Source organism: Cebidichthys violaceus, unplaced genomic scaffold, assembly GCF_023349555.1.
Source record: "Cebidichthys violaceus isolate CVI_PGR_0920_01 unplaced genomic scaffold, fCebVio1.0.p SCAF_3, whole genome shotgun sequence".
Lineage (NCBI taxonomy): Eukaryota > Metazoa > Chordata > Actinopteri > Perciformes > Stichaeidae > Cebidichthys > Cebidichthys violaceus.
The window spans coordinates 9,451,677-9,466,435 of NW_027176483.1; the positions used below are offsets into that span (position 1 = coordinate 9,451,677).

General features: G+C 40.3%; 1 protein-coding gene across 5 annotated transcripts; it reads right to left on the bottom strand.

The window, feature by feature from the left end:
- Positions 1-323: 323 nt before the first annotated feature.
- On the bottom strand, positions 324-14,730 carry dapk2b (death-associated protein kinase 2b). 5 transcript variants are annotated; one of them, XM_068723120.1, is made up of 12 exons: positions 14,603-14,730; positions 13,902-14,055; positions 8,008-8,229; positions 7,167-7,305; positions 5,958-6,087; positions 5,799-5,847; positions 5,688-5,714; positions 5,439-5,591; positions 5,023-5,068; positions 2,283-2,372; positions 2,082-2,162; positions 324-1,382 (listed from the first exon to the last, which is right to left on the bottom strand). In XM_068723120.1, exons 2-12 carry the CDS (start codon positions 13,976-13,978, stop codon positions 1,305-1,307), a joined length of 1,092 nt encoding a protein of 363 aa, XP_068579221.1. In that variant the 5' UTR covers positions 13,979-14,055; positions 14,603-14,730; the 3' UTR covers positions 324-1,304. The 5 variants fall into 5 exon arrangements, 4 of the variants coding, with proteins under 4 accessions (XP_068579221.1, XP_068579218.1, XP_068579219.1 ...); XR_011103853.1 differs by lacking the exons at positions 324-1,382; positions 2,082-2,162 and adding an exon at positions 2,696-4,274 and having other exon boundaries at positions 2,285-2,372; XM_068723117.1 differs by lacking the exons at positions 324-1,382; positions 2,082-2,162; positions 2,283-2,372 and adding an exon at positions 2,546-4,274.
- Positions 14,731-14,759: the final 29 nt, after the last annotated feature.

A 14,759-nucleotide genomic window follows, 5' to 3' on the forward strand; every position in this document is an offset into this window, starting at 1 on the left:
GATGTTCAGAGAATTAATAATATATTTATTGTCCAGGGCCACTGGCATTTGGATACCTTTTATAGTTTTATTGTGGTTTGACAGGAACATTGGCTTGAGGCATCACATTGAAAAAAAGCCTGTTTGTCTTGTGGGATGTGCTAAAAGATGTTGTTGGGCGTCATCTGTATGCTGATACTCTTTTCAAATGTCAAGCCCAACATATGGTCATAATCACAACTGAGCATTGAGATCACAATTAAAGAGACCATATTATAATGTGATTGCCCTTAAACAAAAAAGGTTTAATAGTGCAGACTTAATCCAAGAATCATGAGATAATCTGATTTTTAAATTGTGAAGGAGTCATTTTTGTTTGTTTATTTTATAGAAACTTCCAAAGAAAACATCATGTTCAGTAATTTAATATACACAATTTCAATTTACAATACATACAACTGAACAAAAAAAAACATGTGTCTTTAAAACAGTGTATGATAATTTTAAGATATAAGTAACAGTAAAATTAAGACATTTGGCTGATATTATATTTACACCATAAATACATCTAACAATTGTTTTAAAAATTCAACTGTGAAATTTATTTTATTATATACTGCCTTTATGTGTACAAGATGAAATGCAATTATTGTTACATTGGACACGAGTAATTGACAGTAATTGAAATGATCCTATGTAAAATACAGAAGATAGCTCAGCGTTCAAACTTCAAGCTAATTATTCTGATGTAGCAAAAGAAGAGGTTAATGGTAAACGGTGTGTTTACACAGCCATTGCTGTTTGTTAAGCAGAACAAAATGTAAACATCTGGCTATAAAGATCTGCTACCATTTTATTTATCTGTCGGTGCTTTGAACAATACACCTCTCGTAAATCCACACATGCAGCCTGCACAATAAAAAGAAAAGAATCTAACTCTGTCAATACTCAGATGTTAAACAACAGCTGAGGGATTTTTAAGACTGCAGTCATAAGAGGAAGCTGCCTACATTCTTGTGGACGTGCTATCATTGGCCGCTCAGTTCCTGTCAACAATAATCCAGTTATATCTTCTTATGTTTGAAATGGGTAGCTTGAATTTAGAAATGGCAGAACACAATTTAACATACGACAGATGATCTGTTGGTTTTGTGGGTCATCAAGACAAGCAAATTTGCCCTATGAAAATGCTGCATTTATAGCAGTCAGCCAAGCAGATACTGTAAGATGACTCTTCAAGACATGCAAAAGCTGCAAAGTGTGCGTCAAAAAGGTACCAAGTCACTGTTTTGCAACCGGAACATCGTCGACCGGCACACTTGCTCTCAGGAAGTGCTGCTTCTCTTTCTGCTCCTCGGCCTCCTCTTCAGGATTTCTTCTTCTTGGTCACTTTCACAATCCCTCTGAAATAATCAAAATGTTTGAGCTGAGAAACAGCTGTGAAATTGTGTGGTGATGACAGTTCAGATCGTAACTGCTTCATTATTAACACAACAGTTACTCTTAAAGCATTAAAGCAACTTTTGGGCATTTTACAAAATACGCATATTCGTTTTCTTGCTGAGCGTTAGTTGGGATTGATACCACTCTCATGTTTGTACAGTCAAGTAAATATTAAGCTACAGCCGGCAGCCGATTAGCTTAGCTTAGCCCAAAAGGAAACAGGAAGAAACAGCTTACCTGGCTTTGTCTGGCAGTAACAAAATCCCCCTACCAGCACCTCCAACTCTCACAAATTGACACCTTATATTTTGTTTTTTTCATTTGTACAAAAACTTAAGTGTAAAAACCTAAATTTGTGGTTTTACCAGGTGGTATGTGCTGCACTATTTCTTGGCCGTGAAGAGAGATTTCCTGAAGTCTCCATTAGTTACATTGCAACCTCACAGTGACAACAAGACACCAGGAAGTCACTGCTCCTGGAAATCTTGGACAGAGCCAGCTAGCTTTTTCCAGTCTCTGTAGCTTCATATTTACCATACAGATGGTAGAGATTGGTATCAATCTTCTCAAATAACTTTTGCCAAGAAAGCGAATGTACAAAATTCCCACACTGTTTAGACTGATCCATTGCTGTTAGCTTTTCAAAGGTAATCTCTTACCACATCCTGCTCAGGCAGCTTGGGCCCCTTCTTCATTATCCGTGTTAAGTGATTGCACAGAGCCACAATTCTGAATGACAGCTGTTGAATAGATAAAAGCAAAGAGAATGAGGCCTGAAAGCAATCAAGAGCAACATTTTTATAGAACCCTGATCACTGTAAGGAAATAATTAAACTGTGCAACAAATACTGAAACTTTACCTTCCACCTGCGTCTGGCATATTGTCTCCTGAAGTTCTCCAAGTTGACCACTGACAACCTCTTCACCATGGCCTGTCTAGGATTCAGAGGCTGCAGAGACACAATGAGGGATGAAATAGCAGGGAAAGTATATCTTTAATATTAATGTCAAATGTTCAAGTAAATTCAAAAACATAACATTATGGTACTGGTCTAATTGTGACGCTAAAAGCTATAAGCGCTATAAGGAAATATATAAAAAAATCACAAATCAGAAGAATCTGTTCACGAGGTACATAATAAATGATGAACATTTATTTCAGTGTTAAGACAACAGTGGATAATGTCAGTGTGCACATCAAAGGCCCAAAGTGTGAGCCGTGTACAGGAATATCTGTTGTGATGCTAAAAACACTGACAAGGAGGTGACATACTTTTGAAACACATGTGGTCTTATCATAGATGGTGTTGTTCCTGATGTCACATAAAACATCTCCAAGAAAGAAAGAAAATAGTTAAATAATTAGTTAAATACCTTTACTTAAATAAATGTAACCTTTAGTAAAAGTGCACATTTGAATCTATGAAAAATGGATCATAGATAATCTGAAAAAAAAACACATTTATGATTTTACAAATGGACAACCTTTGAGACAAAAAACATATAAATATATACAGTCAATAAAATAAAAAATGATGGAATGAAAAAATAATGTGAAATTATGATACATACATTAAAAACATCCGTAAATGATATTCATCTACATTATCAATTCTTCAAATTAAAAAGCTAAGAAATCTGCTTAATCAAACGAGAGCGTAATTGTCTGTTAATATCACTTACATTTTAGAATAATTCCTGCTACTGTGCTAAAATCATGCTATCTAAAATGAATAGTTAAGTATTTTGTGAAAGATGCTTATTTACTTTATTGCTGAGAGTTTGATGACACTCTCATATCTATCTGTTAAATATGAAACTGCAGCTAGAAAGTGGTCAGTTTAGCTTAGTTTAGCAATGAAGGCTGGGAGAAACAGCTAGCCTGCCTCTATCCAAAGGTAACCTACTCCTGACTGTAGCTTCATATTAACCGTATAGATGTGAAAGTGGATCCATCTTATCAACCAACTCTCAGCAAGAATGCAGATAAGCTTATTTCCTAAAATTCTTATTCCTACTATTACTTTAACTGAAAAGCGTCAGTGTTCTACAGAGTTCACACAAGAAATAAAGATTTAAAGACTAAGCAAATTTAAAGACTACACAGACTACACATTCATTTTGTGCTGCTGAAAAAAAAATAAAACATGTAGAATTCAAACAGCCTCATTTTCAAAAACATGTAGCGATTTTCAAGGTCAATTAAAGTGTATCTTGATTTGTGTATGTTAGCCAGACTCTGTGAGTGGCTGTTTGGCCTCAGGGCTCAGTTCCCTTCTGCAGGACTGATGCAGCAGCTCCTTCATCGCATGCGTCACATCTGTATTCGTACTGCTGCTGTTGGCTTCTTCCGGATGCAGAGAGCCCATCACCTCCCGCAGCCACTGTAGCTCAGAGTTCAGCTCCTGCCTCAGAGCGTCCAGCTGACTCTGCCTATGGCTGTACTTCCCACTGATGCTCTCCAGACTGGCATCTATAGACTTCAAGTCCTCCTGCAGCAGCCTCCTCGTGACCTCCACTTTACAAAACTCGTAGCGGACCTGGGACAGATGCTTCCTCGCAGTCTCACTCTCCTCCTTGTACCAGCTCTCCTTGTCATTGTAGATGGAGAGCAGTGTTTCTATGTCACCCTGCAGAGTGTGGTGGGCTACTGCCACCTCTGACAGACCCCTCTCCATCAGACTCACGTCCTCCACCACATGGGCAAAACGCTCAAAGTTGGCATACGTGTTGTTCTGGGGCATGCTGGATTGGGACTGAATGGTGTACTCTTTAAGACGCTTCGTCTTGAGCTGCTCCTCTTTCTTCTCAGCGTCAGGGGCAGCACTTTCCTCTTCCATGTGGCCACAGGACTTCAGACAGAAGGGTGGAGGGGAGGAGGGGACACTGAATGAGAGGCTGTCTCATTGTTGCATCTTGAAAACACACACAGCGGTGAACATCCCAGCAGCCGTGGCACCGGAGGATTAGTGTGTGACCCTACAGCAAAAGCCATGGCAGGTAAGAGCGCCACAAAAACAACAGACAATCCCGTTATGGGTGTTATGTTTCCTGGCTTCATGCTTGTGTCCAAACAGAACGAAGACTCCACAGCAAAACACCGTTCACATGCATCTCAGAGCCCAATGTTGGAGTAGACTTCTCCAACATTACAGGTTGTTAAATGTCCATGCCATTAAAAACACAATTAGTGACATCTTGCTTCAGTTCGATGACTTGAAATTCTAGATAAAATTTCTGACTACAAAAGACAAGCTGAACAAGATGTGTAGAGCTAGGTGTGTTGGTGAAAACATATCCTCAGAGAGATGTTGTGCAGTGATGGAAATAATATACAGTAACTGTGATACAGTATATCTTCAACAAACCAGAGCATTTATATATATATGTATAAAGATAGCAGGTGTGAACTTTTTCAGCATGAAGTTAAAATCTTTTGGCAGTTTTAAAGATGAATATTCCTCTCTAATAACAAACAAACCCTCATGTTACATTTGACATCAACGGTTAAATCTTGTTTTCACGTGTGGCAGGAAGTAGTAGTCAGTATTTATTGAGAGGATAAAAACATGCTACAATACACATAAATCAAGCTCATACCTTAATCCAGTGATGGTTGAGGGCCTCTTGTATGGTCATCCGTTTTCTAAAATGATTAGAGAAAGGAAATGCAGCTGAACAAATACACCCAGACAACTCAACGTCACACACAGAGCTTGGTGAGCAATCACACTTTAGGATGTGAATCTCTCAGGAATACGTTCACACAGGGATAACTTTCACAGGAAAATATTCCTGTATTCCTGGAGGTGCATTTAAATGGAAACACATGTTAAGCAACAAGAACAAGATCGCATGTTACAAAGTAAGACACACACTTCTTTGCTTGTCATTAGCTTGTTAGTTTTATTCACACACATTATATCACATTTTGTACCAAAAACAAATGTGGCTAAATATTTGCAATAGATTAGAATTGACCTTTGGCCTACAGCTGTTTTGTCAGTTTTTTTTACCTCGTGTCCTTCTCCAGGAGCTGTCTGATGAAGCTCTTGGCCAGCTCGCTTGTATTGCTGAAGAGCTCTTCGTCAAACTCGTAGTCCATCGCAGAAATGTTTCCCAGCGTTTCTTGCTTCGTGTCGCCAAGGAAAGGTGATGCGCCGCTCAAACTAAAACAACATTCCCACACACACTTTGAATGTCCTCGATAATCTCTTTAGGTACATTAAGATTCTCAGTCATAATCACAAATCATCCCAACTTACAGTATATATGTGATGACTCCAATACTCCTGTGAAAGAAAAGCACAAGGTTAATCCAAAATTATGTAATGAAGCCTGTTGTAGCCGATTCAGAGGTAATTAAAAGCTCTTACCACATGTCTGCCTCCAATCCCAGTGGCTCATAGTTGACTATCTCTGGAGCTGAAAATAGACAGCAAACACTCCTGCATCACAAACAGCGCCAGGCTAAACACCAAGCCTCTTCTTAAAATGTTCTTTATTGCAAACACATTTCATATAAAAACACTTACCAACAAACTCAGGGGTTCCAAAAATGTTTTTAAAATCTGCCCCAGCTTCTAGTTTGTGTGCCAGTCCAAAGTCTATGAGTTTGATGCGGGGTAGAGGAACATTCCTGTCCAGCAGCATTATGTTTTCAGGCTGAAGTTGAAAAAGAACAACAAAAAAACAGACTTATTTGTAAGCAGATTTTGACCAATATTGGACCATTCATAAACAACACTGAATAAAATAAGTTACCTGGTTAAAGTCGCCTTTTGTGTAAGCATTAAAGAAAAACATTGTAACAGTTACAGTCATACTCGTCAGTGTGAAATATTAAAATATTGAACACCTTGGAAAATGTGCTTATTTGCTTTCTTGCCAAGAGTTGGATGAGAAGACTACCATGACACTTCTGATAGCAGCTTATTTACTGTAGCTTAGCAAAAAGACTGTAAACATTATGACACAACTTGCTTGCCTCTGTCCAAAATGAACAAAACCTTTGGCACCTCTAAAGTAATTATCACCTTGTGTCTCATTTATTACATCCTCACAAAAGCAATAGTGTAAAATAGACAAAATATACATCGATGGGTGTTATTTATGACTATTTCTTGGGGGACCTGTAACGTCTTGTAGTGGGAAATAGTTCAGCACATAACTCTTTGTAAAATTTGCCACTTTCACACTTAATTAAGGAGCTTAGAGTAGCAACTGTGTTGCTCTGGATTCCTATAAATCAACATAAAGGTCACATCCGCGCTGACTGGATGGACAAATTTTCCTCAACTGACTATTAACCCTCTGAAAATGAGTGCACAGATCTGTCATTGTGAAGTGCAGGTCACAAACTCAGGCAGGTTTGAATCAAGCCCTTCACTGAGTGTTCTTTTTCGTTAATGGCCAAATTAAATGCATTAAGAGTGAGGTTGAGCTGCAGCTGCAGAAAAACAGGACAGTGACTATCAGCAGCGTGGGCGAGTCTGCTCTCTGAAAGTGAAGAGATAACCTTGTGGTGTCTATACCCGAGTGTCTGGACTTCAGCCACAGAAAACAGGAAGGATGTGTGATTCAGAAGAGCGAGACATTAAACACCTGCTATATATATTTGGAATTTAGCCCGGCTTGACCTTGCATGTACGTACAGTTTAGTAGCAGCGGCTGTAAAGAGTATCATCTTCCTCACGAGACAAATATAGAATGTATATATGATGCACAGATGGAGCATGTTGTACCTTCAGATCAAAATGTACGATCCTCTTGGAGTGGAGGTACTCGACTCCATCTAGGATCTGTTTGATAAACCGAGTAGCCTCCTCTTCACTGAGGGACTCCTTCTGAGCTAAGAAATCAAACAGCTCTCCTCCAGACACCCTGTAACACACACACACACACACACACACACACAGACACACTCAGAGACACATCCTGTAGGCTCAGATAATCTAGAGCAAGGACTCTCTTGAACGTTATCTAAAGTGAGTTCTCAGGATTTGGATGCACTGGTTCAGGATGCCTTAGATATGTTTGTTTGTGGTAACAATTTGCCCTACTTATAAATCACTGTAGCTCTCAACCTTTTCATAATAAAATACTTGAAAAACTGTGGAAAAGTAATATAAAGAGTCCTTTGACCAGCTGCCAGCCGATAAACATGATGTTCTTTGATATTCATACAAAGAAAACATAGTAGACTGAATGACACACAGTGTGCATCTAACAGTAACTGTTCTGTCAGTCAGTTCACCCCTGCTTTGATTGGACTGAGCTTTCTTTTTGTCCTAATTGTGCCCTACATGTTGCCAGTTAGTCACTGGACCCAAACGCGTCCCTTTGAGGCCTCTTTTCAACACAACCTCTATTTGACTCTGTGAAAAACATTTGGTTCTTTCTGGCACACATGATCCTGGCAAGTAGTTTTTTAGTAAACACAGATTTGACAAGATTCTTTTTACACAAAAATAAACTCAGAGATCAGAACATGGACTAAAAATATTCTGTGAAGATGTTTGGATGTCTTAAGGTGTAGTACTGTAGTGATATTGTGTTGCATTGTTGAATCATGCGGTGACTCACAGTTCGAGGATAAGCACCACATCTGTGCGGTTCTCGTACACATCATGTAGCGCTACAATGTTGTTGTGCTGGAGCTGCTGCAGGATGTCCACTTCCCTCTCAATCTCATCTCTTCTTACGCCACGTCTGCTGGCCCGACTCTGGCGCTTCTTGATGAACTTGGCTGCATATTCAACGCCTGTACTCCTCTCTATACAACGTTTGACAATTGCAAACTGCCCACTGCAGACACAAAATAAGAAAATAGACACAGACATTATTTAATTACAGTTCTGTTGTCTCTCTCATGTGTGTTAACCATCATTTTTAGAGTTGGACAATCTCTAATGACATTCTTAAGAATTAGCAACAGGATATAACTACGTGTGAAGACGGACTTTATAGAGGAAGCCGTGTGTCAAAACCAGCTGAAATATTGAGGTATACTCCATCCCTTCCTGTTTCCCTGCCAGACAGAGAACAATCAGACAGGCAGGCAGTGTGGACAGAGCTGCTGTCCTCCCACTGCAGCAACCTTCCTGCCAAATTTCTAGCCATCCTAGAGAGATCAGTCCACTGAAAAAAAACAGAGACTGAATATTTCACAATAGATTTGTGGCTTAGAGACCCTCTCTCAGTGGATTATTGTTTCACTGAGCTATACTAACCTATACCCGTCATTTCAGCTTAAAGACAGGTGACTCCACCAGTAAATTTGGTAATCTCTATTGTAACTGTCCCCCTAACATAACAAGTCATTTCCTTCATAATTGACCAACTGACAGACCGAACAAGAAGTGTGAAAACATCTTCCAGCACTGTCGCCCCAGTTAAATATATGTGGTGAGTCTCCATGGCTTCATCATCAGACCAGCTCTTGTAGTCTCAGTCTGCTGTCACTCCTGCTGCTGTGGGCTGACCTGCCCACTCTATACATTCAGAAAAACAAGCCTCTCAGTCACTGATCCCTCGGTAATAGGTCACAGAAAGACATGAGGGCAGCAGAGCTGGCAGAAGACAGAAGACGAACAAATAGTAGTGGCTAGCGATGGGATAAAACATATTGTGGACATAATCATTTGTTGTATATTTGCAAATGATTTCATGAAACATAGACATGTTATATTTTTAGACATTGTTAAAGAACACACAGAGAGAGGACACAGATAATGACTGGCAGGCATATGTTTTGGACATAACTGTCCACACAGAGATTCCAGGGTGGCTGTGAGAGGCTGTCCAGTCTGCGTCCACTATCATCATGTTGTCTTTAGAGAGCTAAGAATAGACCGGTCCAAACGCTCGTTCTCCACCTGCTACATCCCTGCTGCTACTGGGGAGAAGGAAAAAGCTTGCTGAGCTGGAGCTGCTGTAAAGAGGTTGTCCAAAAACTGTGCTCCTGCCACTCTCATTTCACAAATACGTTTACACACAGAAAAAGCTCTAGCTCATCATAAAACTAATACATGGATTAAATACAAAGTAACCTTTCATTAAGCGCATTAGTGTGGACGGTTGAGACTGTTTGCTCTTTTTGAGGCACACCCTGTTCTGTACAGTTCTACAATCACATCTGGGAGTTGCTCCACTGAAGACTTTTTTCTTTTTTTTTAAGTTGCCTTGCTCAAAAACAGCAGTTACTGAGGTGTACTTTCACCACACACATTCAATAACTATTACACTGGGGGGACATAATGTTGTTTGGAATGAATAACCTCGGGTACTTCATATCAGGGCAACAAAAACACTTAAAGGTCAGATGTCGGTGTGAATATGACCCAACAGAGAAAGCAGGAGAGGAGAAAAGAGAGAGGTGGGGGTGTACATCGTAACAATGGTCTTCAAAGAGTCACACACACGCCACAAAGAGAAAAACAAAAGCAGGCTAGGTGGGGTGCTGAAGCAGAGCAGCAGCGTGGAATCTTAAATAGTCACTCTATCTGTTCTATTCACAGGACATTTCCAACCCTGAGACATCCCTGAAGAGCTGACCCTGTTCGAGATGACTATAGTAATGTGTGAACTGAGGAGGAGTAGAACTCGCTGAATGAATTCCACTAGCAAAAACAAACATCAAGCAACCAGAGGGGAGGAACTGTTACGTGGCAGCAGCATCAACAATGTCCTTGATTTGCCTGTTAGACAAGACTGAACAGAATGACCCCTCGTGCTGTGTGTTGTAGCCCGACTGTCAGTACCAGGGCTTTACTTTAGTGTTACGAGGTGCAGAGTAACAGCAGTAAGAGCGATGATGCTGGGAGTGGTATTCCCACAACGGGCCAGGCGTGCCGGCTGTCTTAGCTCTAAGCCGGCCAGTGGGGCTGAAAGTACCATCTCCCTGCAGAGTTTCCACGTCCAACAGCTGAAGTTCATTATCAACAGCCAAGGTTGGAGGAATGCTCGGACAAGTGGCACCGGCCCAATATTTAAACACATTTCTCAACTGAACCTCTGGGGCAGCGTGACCAAGACGGTCAGATTCATAATTAACCAAGCCCTGTCCCCATCCACCCCTGAAAAGCAGCTCAAACTTCTAAAGTATGACTCATCATTGCTTGAAACCCGTTTTTTTGCTATTATCATGAAATATCTCAACATTAATGCACGTGAAGTGTTCAGAATACTCTAGATTCCCACTTGTTTGAAGTGGTCCAATGTCAACAATGCATCTGTGGAGTAGCAGTATGAGTGTCTGCTGACAGTAACGGGGTGAGTGGAGTTCCCTCCGTCGCTGCACTGAATAAATACATTTGTCATCCACTCAACAGCAGGAGTGACTGTTCTCCAGAGCTGATTACATGCATTCTTGTCCCGCTCCTTGTACATGCATGCCTACTCCTCCGTGCTATAGATACATCATGTACAGTAAATCCCTTTGGAGAAATTCTATCACTTTACTGCGTTCATCAGCAGCACCTGTCTGCCTCGCGACTGTCAGCTCTTTCCACTTCAACACATCTAGTCTGTGAAGGCTACAGCCTTAAGTGTGCACTGTTGCCCTTCCTGCATCCTCTCCGAAGACAACAAATTTCTGCAAACTGAAAACATTTCTCTAATTCATTTCCTTCTTCAAGAATGTGGCTAAAGAGGAGGCAAATTGGGAAACACTTCACACATCAAGTGTGATGTGACCTTTTCAGTGTTCCTGCATTCAGTTGGAACTAGACATTAGTATAATAACAAGAGACTGTATAAGCTCTGCGAGGCTGTACTTAGGGTTAGAGGTGCTTTCAGGTAAATGCTAACATGCACATAATGACAATGCTTACATGATGATGTACCATGTAAGCAAAAAAAAAAAAAAGCGTCTGCTGCTAACAAAAAAAAAAGACTGTAATGTACCATGTTCACTTTTTTGTTCAGTATTTTATTATGTTGCCATTTGCTAATTTGAAAAAAGTAATGTTGGTGCTATAGGGGAATGTTTTGAAGGTATTTGGTTTTAAATTAAAATATAAAAATATTAACATTTTGACCAACTGATGGCGGCACTAGCTGAAAAGGTGGACATTTTGGACAAATTTCACAGCAATCCATCCAATAGTCGTCACATTTCAGACCAACAATTCCACCTTTGAAGCCATGCTGCTAACAAGGCTGAAAACACCACAGACACACGACTTTCTGTTCTAACCAATGTGAAACCTGTAGAGGATGTAACTGAAGTATTTCTAGATTTCAGAATCAGGAGGAAGTTTATAAGCCTTTCATTTTTATTCAGGCATGCAAAGACAGTGGCAAGTGCTATGACCAAATATGGACAATAATGTACTTGTTGTTGACAGGTAGAGTTCACATATTCCACAATCTGCCTTGACGGTCGCTTGTATAACAGCTCACCACAGTCTCCCCAGTCCCGTGGGAGGGCCGGTGGCAGCTGTGGGCTCCGACTGTGACACTTCCTACTGTATGTCATCATCAGTGTCATCACTCGGATGGTAAGACGGGTCAGTAAATGCCTCACTTCTCAAGCAAAGGGTTGTTTTACAGATAGGTTTACCAAAAGCTCATGGCAGTAGTGGAAAGAAACACTGAGTACAACTGCGTGGGGCCCTGTGACATTAAAATCTGTCAGTAGGTGGACAGTATGATGAATTGACTTTCCTGTAGCGAATGGCTCAACAGTTCCATAGAGCACAGAAAATCTTAAATACTCCACACAGATCAGCTTTTGGACCCCCTCATCAAATCTCCCCACCCTCTCAAGAGACCGATTACGTAACAGTTCCATTGGGGTGTACTGTGGAGAGGTCTTAACCCACGAGGCTCTATCAAACTGTGGGCGGGGTGGGCTGCAATCCTCTAAAAACTCACAACACAGTTGTCACAACAACACAGCAGAACTGCAAGCAAAAAAAAATCCAGCTGCTGAATCGGTGATCAAAATCTTTCGAAAAAGCCGTTCTTATTTTCAGTTGCAGGCATCTGCGGCTTTTAACCACATCAGCTTTCTATTTCCCATGACAGAAGAGCTGAACGAAGCTCAGCTCACAGCAGTCGTCTTATCAAGCAACATGTTTCCAGCTCAACCACAACTCAGTGATATTGTCAGTTTTTAAAAAACACATTTCCCCACCTTTCATTTACTGGTATTACTCTCCCCAAGAAACTCTCTCTCAACCCCTCATAAACACTTTAGAAAGGAATTTGAATACACTTTTCTTTTTAAGCGTTTGTACGATGTAATGAAATTATTCAGTAATCTTTCATAGATTAGTTCAAATCCATTAATAAGAACATCTTTTGATTTAACAGGTTCTGGCCAGTGTAACACTTGCTTTGTCTGTTAAGCTCTTTAAATAATCAGGAGAGCACCTTTAATGTTGAAAAATAATTTATAATTATAAATTGTGATAACTCAAGATTTCAAGACAAAGGAAACATTACATCAACTTATAATACATTCAAAACAAGTGCATTTAAGTTCATACGTTCTGCAGCTCTTTCCCACAAAGGAAGAAAGTTGTTCTTATGACTTATAACTGATCCATAAAGCATACATGATTTATGAACCCTTAATAAAGCATTAGTTGCAACTATTAAAGGGTGCCTTACATACAAATGGCAACCATTATCATTTAAGTGAATTCACAGGTTTAATCTTTTAATGTTAAATCTTTTCATACACAGATGCATTTGAGTATTTCATGAGGCTAATATGAGGAAGCTCAATGTAAAATACAATGAAGGTGTCAATGCTGGACACAAAACTCTTCCTTTATAGGCGTATGAATGCAGCTGGAGCACCAATTTCAACAGCAGGTCTTGGTTTATTCATTCAGGGTGTGTCAACGAAGCTGTGCAGTAAAAGACCAGTTAACACCAGGAAATAGTGTATATTTTGACTAGTAGTGAAAGGTTAGAAGTCAGACAATTGCTTTTCACACCCTCTCTATCTGTTAGCAAGTGGTGCACAACCCAAAGCCGTCTTTCCGTGCAGAGTTGATCCGTAGCTTCCCCAATCCACACTGCACCCTGCAGACTTCCTTTTATTTATTTCCCCACGGACACAGTTTCCTCGATGTGTGGTTCGATTAACACTCCTCCTCAACATTTTGATCCACCACCCAGAATCAGCTCTTGCAAAAGCAGCAAATCAAATTGTATTCTCTTTCATAGTTTGGACATATGACCAAAACAGAGCTTGTTTTCTTAGAGGGTGTTTGAAACTGTATCTCTCACTGTAAACTTCAACCTACTTCAACGCAGCGACACTCCCCAATTCAAGCTTAAACAGGCCAGCTGTTTGCATACCTACGTACACACGAGGACCGCTGTGTCAAGAGACATGCAGGGGAGAGCTGAATCACACTCTGAGTCACACAGAGTGAGGAGGACAATTTTCTATACGGTGGAGACAAACATCTCCGCATGTTAAATGGCTCTACTGTACAGCTGTACAGAAAACTACTCACCTTCCTAGTTCTTCTCCAATTTCATAGAAATCATCCACATGCTGCTGCTTGAATACCGCCATGCCAGGTGTCTTCATTGATGTAGTTTATCTCCTTGATGTGCACCACTGAAGCCCGTCTATCCAGCTGGTTCCCTTTCTCCCCAAGTCCAACCCTGCTGATACAAAGAGGTGTACCTGTTGATTTATGACTGGAGTGATGAAAATGTTTACATGTTCCAGCTTGTATAGCATTCCATCTCAGAGTTGTACAGACTTTCACCTTCTTGTTAAGAAAAGCCCAAACACTATAAGTTCACCAGCAAAAGAGTCTGTCTTTCCCTTGTCTAAAGTCTGATTATTGGCTTAAGAAATACAACAGGCACAACTCAACTGTGCCAAGCTGGGCAGTGTAACAGTGGCTAGTTCCTGTGATTGTAACCAATTAAAAGAAAAGAGCATTTGGGCTAATTAGGACAGGATATGTGAAATTTGCTATTGTTGTGAAACATTTTGTTTGGCAACAAGGTTGGCAGCAAAATATGCTTTGTTATTTGCTATTAAGCATAACATTTGTTCACTGCTATTTTAATTTAAAATGTTTATGTTGAGTAATTGTACACTAAGAGAGTGATCATTTATGTACATGTAAAAATGTGAATACAAAAAACTGATATACCACAGACTTGCTATCTGATAAGTTTCATGGCTCCACAAACTGACCTTATGTCGAACCTTCTGTAAGACGCAGAGCTGACGATAAACTTGCATCGGTTCCCACGTCTCCTACAGCCGGTCTGTTCTCACCATGGCTGTCGTTCAGACACAAAACTGCTCCTTTAGCGTCTCTGTTGTTCTCTGTCACTTATGGCAGAACCAT